Source organism: Mauremys reevesii, linkage group 6, assembly GCF_016161935.1.
Source record: "Mauremys reevesii isolate NIE-2019 linkage group 6, ASM1616193v1, whole genome shotgun sequence".
NCBI lineage: Eukaryota > Metazoa > Chordata > Testudines > Geoemydidae > Mauremys > Mauremys reevesii.
In genome coordinates, this window is record NC_052628.1 from 23,554,531 (window position 1) to 23,568,633 (window position 14,103).

The window sequence follows — 14,103 nt, forward strand, 5'->3', positions numbered from 1 at the left end:
TATAGGTGAGACCACATTATATCGAACTTGCTTTGGCCCCCCTGCTCCTTGTCCCCTGAGCACCCCCTCCAGAGACCCCCATCCCTAATCACCCCCAGGACCCCACCCTTTACCCAACCCTCCCCCCCTGCTCCCTGTCCCCTGACTGCCCCGACCCCTACCCACACACCCCGCCCCCTGACAGGTACTCACCGGCAGCGACGGGAAGCGGAGCAGCCTGGCCCCAGCTCACTCCACTCTGCCAGCTCCCAGCCGCGGTGCTCCACTTCCGCCACTGCCAGGGAGTGCAGGGAGCAGGGGCGGCTCTAGGTACCAGCAAAACAAGCTGGTGCCTAGGGCGGCAAAATGTAGGGGGCGTCCCCTGCCGCCGGGCAGGTATGACTGCGGAGGGGGCGCTCGTCCCGCGGCTCGGCTGGACCTCCTGCAGGCATGCCTGCGGCAGGTCAACCGGAGCCGCGGGACCACGGCACCCGCCGCAGTCATGCCTGCGGGAGGTCCGCTCGTCCTGGGCTCCGGTCGACCGGCCGCAGGCATGCCTGCGGGAGCTTAACCGGAGCCGCGGGAAGAGGGGACCCGCCGCAGGACCGGGGAAGGGCGGCGCAGCGCACCGTGCTGCTTGGGGCAGCGTGATTTCTAGAGCCGCCCCTGGCAGGGAGATTGGGGAAAGGACGCCCTCCGCACTCACCTGCGGCGGGAAGCGGAGCAACGCGGCCCCAACCCACTCCGCTTTCCTTGCCCCAGCCGTGTCGCTGGGCGGGGAGGGGGGTTGGGGATAAGTCCCACACTCACTGGCAGCAGGAAGCGGAGCAGCCTGGCCCTAGCTCGCTCCACTCCACCAGCTCCCAACCGTGGAGCTCCGCTTCCCGCCGCAGGTGAGTACGGGGGCATCCTTTTCCCAACCTCCCCGCATTCAACGGTGGCGGGAAGCGGAGCACCCCGGCTGGGAGCCGACGCACTGATCTGTGGGAGCACTGCTTTACCACGTTGTATGTGAACCCGTGTTATATCGGGTTGCGTTATAGCGGGGTATTTGCCTTTTAGTACATTTTACGTGCAATAGCTTTATGATTTTTTTATTTTTATTTGTTTTCGTGTTAGGCTGTTTTGTAACTGAGACAGAGAGCTTAATTTATTTTTAATTATCGTTAGGTTTATAGTATTTATAATGTTTGCTTTAAAACCAAATTTTTTTTTAATATGGTGTTTGCTACCTGAGGATGTTTTTTGCAGCATTTGATACACAACAGTGCTAGCAACAAGACAAACAACACAAGACAAAATATAGAACACAAAACACAATTTTATTGTGACAGTAGATGTATAGTATTTTTAGCTAGTATTAACTTTTTTTGTTTTTTTGAAAGACAACCCCCCCCCCATGTTTACCCCTTTGGGGGTTGCAGATTATTGCTTAAAATATATTTTTTTAACAAATACCCTTGCTGATTGCAGGCATTACAGAGGAATTACCCCCGTATTTGCTGTGTTTGTTTTATAGGCAGGCCAGGTTTTAATGGCTTTTACCTTTATTAGTTAGGTAATTTGCATTAATACAGACGCTTTTTGGCTTGCTTTTGGATTTAAAGCCATTAGCAGCTTAGAGACTTTGTTTTAAAAGGGACACAATTAAGTTTTACCAGAGTTTTGATTACTTTAAACTTTTTATTTTTGCCTTTAAAACACTCAGCAATTTGAAAAAGAAAACACAACTTATTGTGGCTTTTTTTTGGAGCCCAATAGGATTTTAATTAAGTAGTATGGTATGTTTTTGCATTTTTTTAACCCCTTTTATAATATACATTGCACATGTTTGGGGAAAATGCATATTTTTTTTTTATAATTTAAGTTTTAGAACTGTAGCCATATTAATTTTTATATAAGATGTAATTGGTTTTGTTGTGCTTACAGAATTTTTATGTACCTTTAGCAAAGTGACAGTTTGATTACACAGAGCTATTTTAAGCACTGTGGGGCACTGTTTTTGTTTGTTTGTTTGTTTGTTTTACTGCAGCTTTTAATTGCCATTTTGTTACCAACAAAAAAAAAATAGAATTTTTTTTTTTAGGCTTTGACTGCCCTGCTGCAGCCACGACTTTGGTTTTTATTTAAAAACACTTTAAAGTTTGTAAAGCACTGAATTACCCCTTAAGGGTTAAATGTTAAATACCAAAGCCAAACAACACTTTAGTTATTTGTGTTTGGCCAAAAACATTTTTTGGTTTTGCAACTTTGAATGAAAGATTTAAATGGTTTTAGTGGTATTATTTAAAAACAAAACCAATTTATTTTATTGTTTTTAACACCCCTTACACTGCTTTCATTTTTATATAGCTGTACATAGATTACATTTATATGCATTTGGGGGCAGTTACATTTTAACAGACACCCCTTGAGGGCTTTTTTGTTGTTTTTTTTTAAGCAAATTTGACTAAATTGTTTATAGTTTAATTATTTAAATTAGATTTTTTTCTTGCCTGGGTTATTTACAGACTTTTTTTTTGGAAAAGGGACCTTTTTTTTTTTAAAGAATGGGTGCAAACAAACCAAGAATTTTTTTTGAACATTTTTATTTTTTATGTTTTATTAAAACATTTTAATTGTTTAGGGTTTTGTTGAGCATTTATAGAGTTAATTTTATTAATTTTTTTTAAATTACTTACTTATTTTTTAACACGATACCTTTATTAACTTAGATTTTACTATTTTAAGTATTGTTTTGGGGATTTGAATTTTTTATGCCTCTATTTACTGCCTGTTTTCTTTTTCTTTTGCCACTATCCCCTGAGGGCTTTTAACCCGTTTTTGACTTTTTTTTTATTTGTTGCCTGCCTGCTTGTTTGGGCCAATTTTGCTTTTTTTGCTGATTTTTTTTTTATGGGCACAGGTTTTGTTTTATTACCAATTTAGCACGGAGGGTGGGCTTTTTAACTAGCCCCCACCCCCTTTCTTTTTTTTTTTTTTAAACAATATTACTTACAAGGGTTACCCGAGTTATTTTTTGTGAGGCTTGCCACCTGGACAGAACGCACGGCCAATTGGCATTTTAATTGTTTTTTTTTAATGGCAGACACACTGCCATTGCGGCATATGCTGAGTACGAATGGTTAAATTTTTGATGAGTTTTTGAAGGACTGGTACTTGCTTAACCAGTGCTTTTAGGTGAGTGTGTTTTGCTTTTTTTGCATGGAAGTTTTGTTTTAAGGCCTGCAACTTGTTTTGGGCATAGGCTTGGGTTGCCGCCTGGTTAGTAATTTGCGCTTTTAATTGCTTAATTTTTACTAGTTGTTGGGTGCACACTGCTTCTTTTTTTAAAAAAAAAAACAACTTTTTTTTTGTTTTGACAACGTTTGATATCACATGGCTGCTGCAGTTTATATTAATTTTTACAGCTGCCACTAGGATTTTATACTTGGCATACAGGCTTAATAAATTCTGCCAAGAGTGCACACTCTTTTGAAGCTTTGCGATAGAACTCCAGGGATTGTATTTTACCTTGGTGAGAGCCCTCTGCAGCTGGGAGAGGTCCTCACCCCCTTGTGAAAGAGGCAACTGGGGTTTTGTTGCCCCTTTTGTAGCTCGGGCATTAGGACCACCAACCTTTTGTGACATCAGCGGGACTTTCATGTTCGCGCTGCCTATTGCCCACGCGTTCAGCCCTGACCCCACTGTGAATGCCGCCATTGTCCACGACTGCGGGACACCCAAGTCCGCAGTTGAACCCTTTTGTTTTTTAAACATGTTGTTACAATTTGTTGGTATTGCTTTTACAATTTTTTTAGTTACTTAAGATTTTACACTGGCCAAGCCGACACTGGGGCTTACAATGTTACCCCACTGGGCCAGAGGGAGGGACGCTAAGCCTTTTTTTGTATTACTTGGCCTTTACCACTGAGGGTTTATACACCCCAGGCAAAAACCCCTCCTGGGGCAGAGCGAGAAACCCTACTTTTTTTATGTGCAGTTATGCTACGGCTGAGGGTGTATGCGCCGAGGATTTTACTGGCGTGGAGAGAGGATTGCTAAGTCTTTTTTTATTGCCACTGGGTTGTAACACTAGTGTGCTAAAAACAGAAGTGTAGTCACAGCAGCACAAGCAGTGGGAGGAGCTAGCTGCCCCACATACGTACTTAAAATATTGATGGGATCATACTTGGGGCAACTAGCTCCTCCTACCGTTTGTGCCACCATGGATGCACTTCTATTTTTAGTGCGCTAGCTCGATCAGAGCTAGCATGAGTATGTCTCCTCAAGTTGGAATTTACACCTTCCAGCTCTAGTGTAGACATACCCTAATTAGGGGTAGCAGAGGAGGTCCTTGACTGCAGGAAATGTGCTTGTTTCCCAGCTCCCTCTAAGAAGCAGGAAGACGAGCATGTGGGCTCCACGCTGTGTCTCTCACCGTTTGAACTGGTGTCTGCACACTTCCTGAAAGAGCCTGCGCTCAGCAGACAACTACACACTTCAACATTAAGTTAGCTCAGAGCTCACACAGGAGCAGTGCTGGGACAAGCCAAAAGTAGCTCGCTCCTCAGAACTAAACAAACACACTGAATAACTTTTTATTCATACATTTTGGGAGATTGACTCTGGTGCCAGACACTTGTATCTCTGGACTGCCCTTACCATGATCGCATTTTGTGTAGCTCTACCCTACCATTGTCTATGGATCTCTGTGCAAAAGGCTCAATATAAAGATACTAATTTTAAAAACAGGTAATTTTGAGTGGCCTTGTGTCTCAGGAGCCCCTTGGCCAAAGGACCCCAAATGTGTACCACAAACTGTACCCCGGGCCTTACAGTGGCATAGACGTTTTCAAGGCAATCTGGCGAAGACTGTCAGAATATCCCAGACAGACAAGGTGGGTGAGGTAATATCTTTTATTGCACCAATTTCTGTTGGTGAGAGAGACAAGCTTTTGAGCTTACACAGAGCTCTTCTTGTCTCTCTCACCAACAGAAGTTGGTCCAATAAAAGATATTACATCACCCACCTTGTCTGTCTAATATTCTGGGACCAACATGGCTACAACAACACTGCATAGAATATTTCAGTGCATTTTGAAAGAGTGGCTTTAAATAGAAACCCTGCTGCAATCTCAATTATGAAGTAGTTACTGCTGTTTGCTAGTACAATTCATTTTTACAAAAATCTTAAATTACTTTTTACTCCCCTGACAATTAACTACAATTTAAGAACAAATGAGAACTCAGATTCTGTAAACGTACGAGATAAAATAATAAGCCACAGAATAACTATCCACAGCTTCTTACCCCTCCTTGCTGTAGAACAGAGTGTAGTTGGTAGGAAGTCCTCCATCTGAGCCGGGCTTCCACCAGCAAGTAAAAGTTTCCTTTTCTGGAGAACGACACCTCAGTAGCTCAGGCCTTCCAGGGGGCTGCCCTGTAGAAATGCATAAATTATCTAGTTAATAAACTTAACTGTTATACAATACACTGAATAATATCAATCCCGAATTTATAAATTATAGACAGGAACAGGACAGTCAGACTTAGGTATATTTACTGTATAGAAAAAACATGTTTTCACTTCTACATCGTAGAGAAGGAAGGAAGGTCCAGTGGTTAGCGCACTAGACTAGGCCTTGGGAAATCTGGGTTGAAGTCTGTGTGGCGCAGGGACTTGGTGTGTGACTTTGGGCAAGTCACTTAGTCACTCTGTGCCTCAGTTCCCTGTACGTAGAAATGGGGATACCAGCACTGCCCTCCCTTGCAGGGATGTTGTGAGAATAAATACATTAAAGTTTGTGAGGGGCTCAGATACTGAGGTAATGGGGGACCTATCATTTCCTAAGGTAGATACACTCTAGATATGTCTGTCTATCTTCAGATTATTCTATATAAACCACTTTAAAAAAGGACACTTTAGTTCTCTACTCATCATCCCAAAACTCTTAAGAAAAACAAAAAACAAATCAGCAAAAGAAGTCTAGCTGATGAAGCTGCATTTTCCTTCCAAGTGTTTGCCCATGTGTGTCTTCTCGCACCAGCATTGTCCCTTCTCTCCTGCAGCCCCAGATCAGGCTGAGTTGCCTTTAAGGGATAAGAAAAAGGAAGCACTTATGTGTTCCTTGCTTAGTGACCTCATACATGGTACTTAGAGACCTAAGCTGCTTGTCTGATCACAGCCAAAGAAGATTTATTGTGACCTGTTTGGTGTCTCACTGATGTTATTAGAGACTCAAACAAAAAACGTACAGCAGGACAAAGATTAACACATCAAGTAGCATGATGCTGATTGAAACACTGCACTAAGTAAGACTGTTGTGATTGTGCATGTGAGGTGAATAATGGTCTCAAGCTATTGAAAATCTTTGTTTTTCAATTCTTGGGATTGGGACCTTTAATTTTCAATGCTCCAAAGTGCCTAAAAGTCAGTTCTGAAAATAGGACTTAGGCTCCTTAGTCACATGTGAAAATTTTAATCATTGCCAACACTCTCCATGTCAAGACATGAAAAATATAATTAATAAAACAGCAGAGGTGAGTAACAGCAACAGCATGGCTAAGGAGTTTGGTAACGAGATCTGAGGTCTATCGTATTTAGGCCACCAACTAAAACCCACACCAGGTTGGAAAAAAATTGTTACCATATTATGGTGAATGCAGTTTTGTGCACTGTCTGAAATGAGCTGATGATTTCAGTCCAGTTCCCAATTAACAAATGTCCAAAGCCTGCCATCACAATGTCATTAAATAGCACCTGTAGTTGTCAGTCTCAACAATGAGGCCAAGGACTAATGGACCAGGAAGACTGAACAACTGTGTCATACCTGGATATTATCAGGGTTGCACTGCTGCTCTCTCTTGTACTGTACATTTCCTGTGTATAGAGGACATCAGTATTCAGGGCTGCTACATGAGAACATTTCACAAACACTGTAGTCACTGAGATTTTTAAAAGGAAATTAACAGAAGGATTGTCGGCCACTCACCATTGGGGATCTGAATGTAACTTTCTGAGCTCCATTCACTCCATTCTCCATGGTCTAGCATGCAGTGAACCTGTACAACGTATTTCAATCCAGGATGTAATTTAAACGCCTTATAGTGTGCTTGCTGTCCAACAAAAATAGTCTGGAGAGGAATCAAAAATATAGAAACCATAAGGAACTGGGGCATTTTTCTATACAAATCATGAAGTGAAATCCTGGTTTCATTAAAGTCAATGTGAGTTTTGCCATTGACTTCATTGGGAGCAGGATTTCACCCACAGATCTTAAAGAATGGGCACTACAAAGAAATAAGGGTGAAATCCTGACCCATGGAAGTCAATGGCAAATCTCCCTTAAATGAGACCAAGATTTCTTCAGGAGTCTAGAATATATGGCTTATTTTAGATTTCTGAGGACCAGTTTAGTTTTCACGCATTCCAATATTAGCAACTCCACTTCAGATGTCAGAGCAAGAGAAATACAGCCCTGCTGCCCACTGAGCCAGCTTTTCACCAAATCTGACTCCATGCTGTGAGGAACATATGAAGTGTGATATTTTCCCTACTATCTCTGAGACAGACACGTTCAGGATAGCCACTGCAAGGAAAACATATTGTACTCTCAGTCTTGTAGTCAGTTTCTCTCTCTCGTATGTAGTTCTTAGGACAACAACGTACATATCTGGAATTCTTACTTTCCCTCCCTCCAAACCACAGAAATACTCTCCTCTTTTTAATGGTCATATTTGGACAGCCTTACTTGGTTACCCAGGCCCTGGACAGACACCACAGTGTACATAATATCAAGATATAAAGTTCAGATATATGAACTAGAGAAAAGGGAACATCCACTATGAAAGTTTGCTATTTCCTTACCTCCCACTCTTCCCTTTCTTCAGACTTTAGTCGTAATTCATAATGAAGTATAAGCCAACCAGATCTGACATCAACCAATGGAGGTGGAGACCACTTTGCCCAAAGATACAATATTCCAGCTGATTGTATTACTTGCAGAGATAGGTTTACAGGAGGATCTGGCTGAACTGTACAAATGAAAGATCAAACACTGAAACTTTTAGTTTCTCTCACCAAAGAAGCCGCCTACTATCGTCTAGTATTTTAACTTATTTGCTTCAGGAAATATCAATTTACATTAAATAAGAAAAGCCAATAAAAAAGACAACAGGGGTTTGGAATAGTCCAGTAGCTCTCTGGCTTCCTTTCTCTCTTTTTGAGTATGTTTGAACTGGCTGTTGACTTGCCATCGTATTGCTCATGTTCCTCTTACACTTTCTGCTGAATATGTCAGGCTACAGAAACACATACTTACATAAAACTATACATGTTTTCATAGAATGAAACTGTCTGACCTGATAATAGACTGAGTATCTTTATATCAATATAATATGCACATTCGGTAACACACTGAAAGCAGGATGATGTTAGGAGTATGGGTCAGAGCCCCTACCTCTGTACCTAGAATACAAGTAAGGTCTGTCCCTCACTAGTATGTTTCAGAAGAAGATGCCTAGGGTTACCTCATGGCAGCAGTGGGCAATAATTCCTGTGTTGTGAAAGAGACATTGATCTTTGTACCTTTGAGCCAGGACATGTGACTGGGACTAAAAAAAAATATTCAGCCCTCTTGCAAGCACTTTTGCATATCATACCTTTAAAACAGTAACTAACAGAAACATTTACCCCACAGAGACATAGTACTAGTTATGAAACACAAGCCAGGAAGAACCTGATTTACCTTTTAAAATCCTGACTGAGTTTTCGAGGCTAGAAAAATATGTTTACATTTGTAAATGGAGCAACATTTGATCAGGAAGACACTGAGATAAAATAACGTAGCCTGATATATTTAGAATCTGAATTGTTATGGAATTGCATTAACTGTCAGCAAACCATTGGGAAAACATGAGCTAATTTTAATTAAACCTGGTGCCAATTTATCAGTTAAAATTAATAAGGTTTATTTATTTATAAATAATACACACATCATACGGTTTTCAGACACATACATATTTAAAATGAATGCACATGATCTGCTGATCAATGCCATTCTTACAAGGCTCCTTCACCATCAAATTAAGATGTTTCACAATCAGCAGTTTCAGGATAAAGTTTCAGAAACAAGATGGCATAGTTCTGAACTTTAAGTGTTAAATACTACATTTAAGAAGGAAAAAACAAATGCACAAAATGTGGAATAACTAGCTAAGCAGCTGTACTTCAGAAAAGGATCTGGGGGTTATAGTGGTTTGCACACTGAATATGAGCCAACATGTGATGCAGTTGCGAAAAAGACAAATAGCATGGTGATGTGTATTAACAGAAGTGTTGTATGTAAGGGTATGTCTACACTACCCGCCAGATCGGCGGGTAGCAATTGGTTTATCAGGGATCAATATATCGCGTCTAGATGAGACGCGATATATCGATCCCCGAATGCGCTCCCATCAACTCTGGAACTCCACCAGAGTGAGCAGCAGTAGCGGAGTCGACGGGGAGCTGCGGCCGTCGATCCCGCGACGTGAGGACGTGAGGTAAGTTGAAATAAGATACTTCTTCGTATCTTCGATATTCACACAGCTGAAGTTGCGTATCTTACATCGACTCCGCCCCCTAGTGTAGACCAGGCCTAAGTCATGGGAGGAAATTGTGCCATTCTACTCAGCGCTGGTGGGGCCTCAGCTGGAGTAGTGTGTCCAGTTTTGGGCACCACACTTTAGGAAGGATACGAACAAACTGGAGAGAGTCCAGAAAAGAACAACAAAATTGATAAGAGCTTTAGAAAACATGTCCTATGAGGAAAAGTTGAAAGAAATGGGCACTTTTAGTCTAGTGACAAGACGGTTTAAGTGGGACACGATAGCAATCTTCAAATATGTAAAAGATTGTTATAAAGAAGACAGTTCTCTGTGTCCACCAAGGGTAGGACAAGAAGTAATTGGCTTAGTTTGCAGCAAGAGAAATTTAGGAAAAAAAACGTTCTAAGGATCGTTGAGAACAGATTACCAAGGAAGTTGTGGAATCCCCATTTTTGGAGGTTTTTAAGAACAGGCTAGACAAACATCTGTCAGGGGTGGTCTATGTATACTTGGCCTTGCCTCAACACAGAAAGATGGATTAGATGACTTCTCAAGATCCCTTCCAACCCTACCTGTCTATGATTTCTCGGATTCTATGATTCCCAGCTCCTGCCTATCTCCATTTTATTTTCTGTTTTTTCCCCCCCTCTTACCTATGGAAGTCACGTCCACATAATGAGGGTTAGAGATGTTACTTCCCACCTCATTAGTTGCCTTTACAGAAATGTTATAAGATGTCCAGAGATTGGTGTGCTTTTTGTCAAAGTAACAGGAATTGGGACCTGCAGTTCTGTAATCTGGACATTCATAAATTTGTTCTTTTCTGAAATTAAAAAATGAAAAACGATCAGTCATCAGGAAATTAAGTAAAGCATCTGATTTACTAATAGTGGCCACAGTTCAGCAAAACACTTTAACAGACGCTTAACTTTAAGCATGTATGTACTCCTGTCACAGCACAGCACTTAAGTACATGCTCAAGTCCCATTAATTTAACTGCTTTGCTGAACTGGAGCTATCTTTACTAGAACTACGCAGGGCTAGAACTTATCCTCTGTTCTTTTAGAACTAGAATTTATATAGGTCATAACTAAATGTATGCTATTAAAAAGGAGGAGGAGATGGTTTGCCTGACATGGAGCCATAAAACAGAACATTATAGAGAACACCAAAACAGTTCTGAAATGTTTAAGAACAAGAAGTTAGAGGCAAATCAAAGAAAGTCACTTGGTTTGAAGCAGAGGTGAAAGTAAGCCAGTCCGATCCGGCCCGGCGTACCAGCAAGAGCCGGTACGCCGGGCCAGACAGGAGTGGCTTCCCCAGGCTCACAATTTAAAGGGCCCGGGGTTCCCTGAAGTGGCTGAGCCCAGGGCCCTTTAAATTGCCTCCTAAGCCCCGCTGCTGGAGCCCTGGGGTAGCAGCGGCAGGGCTCCATCGGCAATTTAAAGGGCCCGGAGCTCCGCTGCGGTAGTGGTGGCCAGAGCCCCAGGCCCTTTAAATTGCCCCCGATCTCCCAGCTGCCTCTGCAGCTAGTAGCTCGGGGGTGATTTAAAGGCCCCAGAGCTCCCAGACGCAGCCAAAGCCCTGGGCCTTTAAATCTTGATTTAAAAAGTCCCCGCCTCTTCCAGTTGAGGCCACACCCTTTCCAATCAAGGCCACGCCCTGCTCAGGACTCTGGCATACCGGTAAATCCTTTAACTTACTTTCACCCCTGGTTTGAAGACAGCATGTTGTCAAATATTTTCTTTACATATTTCCACCCGAAAGTCTCATTACTTAGCATTATGATAGAGGAGACATTTTTATTACTTTATTCAGGTCAGTTCTCCTGCAGACAAGAAGATGCCTTGTCTAATTTTTAATGTTATAATCTCATTCAAATAAAAATGTATCAGTTCATTATACCTAACTCTCCTATTTCTTATAGGTGCTTTTGGCAATAGCATTATTTTGCATTTATTTAGTGTTAGATTGTGTGACTGACATACAGCCTGGTGCAAGAGGCCAGAGAAAGCTGCACCAATGCCTAGAGGAACACTGGTTGAGATGATGACCCAGGAGGCAAATCTCTCCCATAGTTGTGCACTCTGCATCATCCTTAGGTATGGGGCATATTGGTTCCCCTAGTGTGCTGCCTTGCTCCATGGACCAATGATGGGAAGGAGCAGGGCTATGGCCCTGTAACCTCCCCACCCCTATCCAGTTGGGAACTAGTTCCTGCTGCTCGCAGGGAAGGACTGAGATCTGCTTTCAGTGACGTTACCAACATCAGTAGTGACTTGGGAGTGACTACAGCTCCTCTTGTACATAGGGAACATGCATTTGCACATCTCGTGCTTTTATTTTCACAAGCACAGATGTCTAATTCATGCTTAAAATAAACCTCACTTTTACATAGTGGTGCCAAGTTCTCTGGGTAGTGACTGGACACTGTTCCTAACTTTGGGTCTCAGGTGCATTCCCTGATTCAGACCCCATGTCTGACACCCTTCTTGGACAGTAGGACCCTGCAATCCAGCTGCCTAGAACCTGGAACCAGTGCCTGAGCCCCCCAATTATTTAGACAAGTTCCCCTCAGAGACCACCTGGCTGTGGGAGCTCTGGTTTCACGGTCACCCTCTCAAGGACAATGTCAGTGCTTAATTTGTGCCAGGGCTTGCCAGGGCTGAGCCCCAGCACTTCTAGGTTTGGCAGTTCATAGCCCTGGCAGCTCTGGGCTTGCTGCATCAGTTATGAAAGTAAAAAAAATTCCTTGAGCCCTGGCACCTAGTTGCTTGAACCTCAGCACCTCTTCATTGCAAATTAAGCTCTGGACAATGTGGCAGTAAAGCAAAGGAATTCTTACACAGGCACACACAGATCTATGGAAAACAAACTCCTCATTGCATCCCCTTTTGTGAGTCCCTGGGTTTGGTCCAAGTCCTTTAGAGAAGGCTGTGCCTTCTGATCCTGGAAATGAAATTACTCCCTTTGCTTAGAGCAGGGGTCTCAAAAACATGTGGCCCGCAGGCCGCTCTTGAGTTTGGCCTGCCAAGCTCCCCATGCCCCCACCACCCGCCCCTCTGCCTACCCGAGGGATTCATAGAATCATAGAATCTCAGGGTTGGAAGTGACCTCAGGAGGTCATCTAGTCCAACCCCCTGCTCAAAGCAGGACCAATCCCCAACTAAATCATCCTAGCCAGGGCTTTGTCAAGCCTGACCTTAAAAACCTCTAAGGAAGGAGATTCCACCACCTCCCTAGGTAACCCATTCCAGTTCTTCACCACCCTACTAGTGAAAAAGTTTTTCCTAATGTCCAACCTAAACCTCCCCCTCTGCAACTTGAGACCATTACTCCTTGTTCTGTCATCTTCTACCACTGAGAACAGTCTAGATCCATCCTCTTTGGAACCCCCTTTCAGGTAGTTGAAAGCAGCTATCAAATCCCCCCTCATTCTTCTCTTCTGCAGGCTAAACAATCTCAGTTCCCTCAGCCTCTCCTCATAAGTTATGTGCTCCAGCCCCCTAATCATTTTTGTTGCCCTCCGCTGGACTCTCTCCAATTTATCCACATCCTTCTTGTAGTGTGGGGCCCAAAACTGGACACAGTACTCCAAATGAGGCCTCACTAGTGCTGAATAGAGGGGAATGATCACATCCCTCGATCTGCTGGAAATGCCCCTACTTATACAACCCAAAATGCCATTAGCCTTCTTGGCAACAAGGGCACACTGTTGACTCATATTCAGCTTTTCGTCCACCGTAACCCCTAGGTCCCTTTCTGCAGAACTGCTGCCCAGCCATTCGGTCCCTAGTCTATAGCAGTGCATGGGATTCTTCCGTCCTAAATGCAGGACTCTGCACTTGTCCTTGCTGAACCTCATCATATTTCTTTTGGCCCAATCCTCTAATTTGTCTAGGTCCCTCTGTATCCTATCCCTACCCTCCAGTGTATCAACCACTCCTCCCAGTTTAGTGTCATCTGCAAACTTGCTAAGGGTGCAGTCCACACCATCCTCCAGATCGTTAATGAAGATATTGAATAAAACCGGCCCCAGCACCGACCCTTGGGGCACTCCACTTGATACCTGCTGCCAACTAGACATGGAACCATTGATCACTACCCGTTGAGCCGACCATCTAGCCAGTTTTCTATCCACCTTACCGTCCATTCATCCAGCCCAGACTTCTTTAACTTGCTGGCAAGAATACTGTGGGAGACTGTATCAAAAGCTTTGCTAAAGTCCAGAAATAGCACATCCACTGCTTTCCCCTCATCCACAGAGCCGGTTATCTCATCATAGAAGGCAATTAGGTTAGTCAGGCATGACTTGCCCTTGGTGAATCCATGCTGACTGTTCCTGATCACTTTCCCCTCCTTTAAGTGGTTCAGAATTGATTCCTTGAGGACCTGTTCCATAATTTTTCCATTGCCCCCTGTGGTGGTGTGAGTCCCGCGCCGCTCTCTGAAGCAGCTGGCAGCACGCCCCTTCAGTCCGGGGGGGAGGGGAAGGAGGCAGAGGGCTCCTGCATTGCCTCCTTCCAGGCAGCGCCCCCCACAGCTCCCATTGGC

General features: G+C 43.4%; 1 protein-coding gene across 7 annotated transcripts in view; it reads right to left on the reverse strand.

The window, feature by feature from the left end:
• PRLR (prolactin receptor) overlaps positions 1–14,103 on the reverse strand; it is a 293,258-nt gene that overhangs the window by 12,408 nt on the left and 266,747 nt on the right. For 5 of the 7 annotated variants that reach the window (XM_039542962.1, XM_039542964.1, XM_039542965.1 and 2 more), the window contains 4 exons: positions 10,203–10,372; positions 7,829–7,995; positions 6,954–7,095; positions 5,272–5,401 (listed from right to left, as the gene is read on the reverse strand). In XM_039542962.1, the coding sequence (XP_039398896.1) occupies positions 5,272–5,401; positions 6,954–7,095; positions 7,829–7,995; positions 10,203–10,372 (609 nt within the window). Of the gene's footprint in view, positions 1–5,271; positions 5,402–5,970; positions 6,038–6,953; positions 7,096–7,828; positions 7,996–10,202; positions 10,373–10,478; positions 10,597–14,103 lie in introns of those variants that run through there. The other 2 variants (XM_039542967.1, XM_039542968.1) reach the window with 2 other exon arrangements.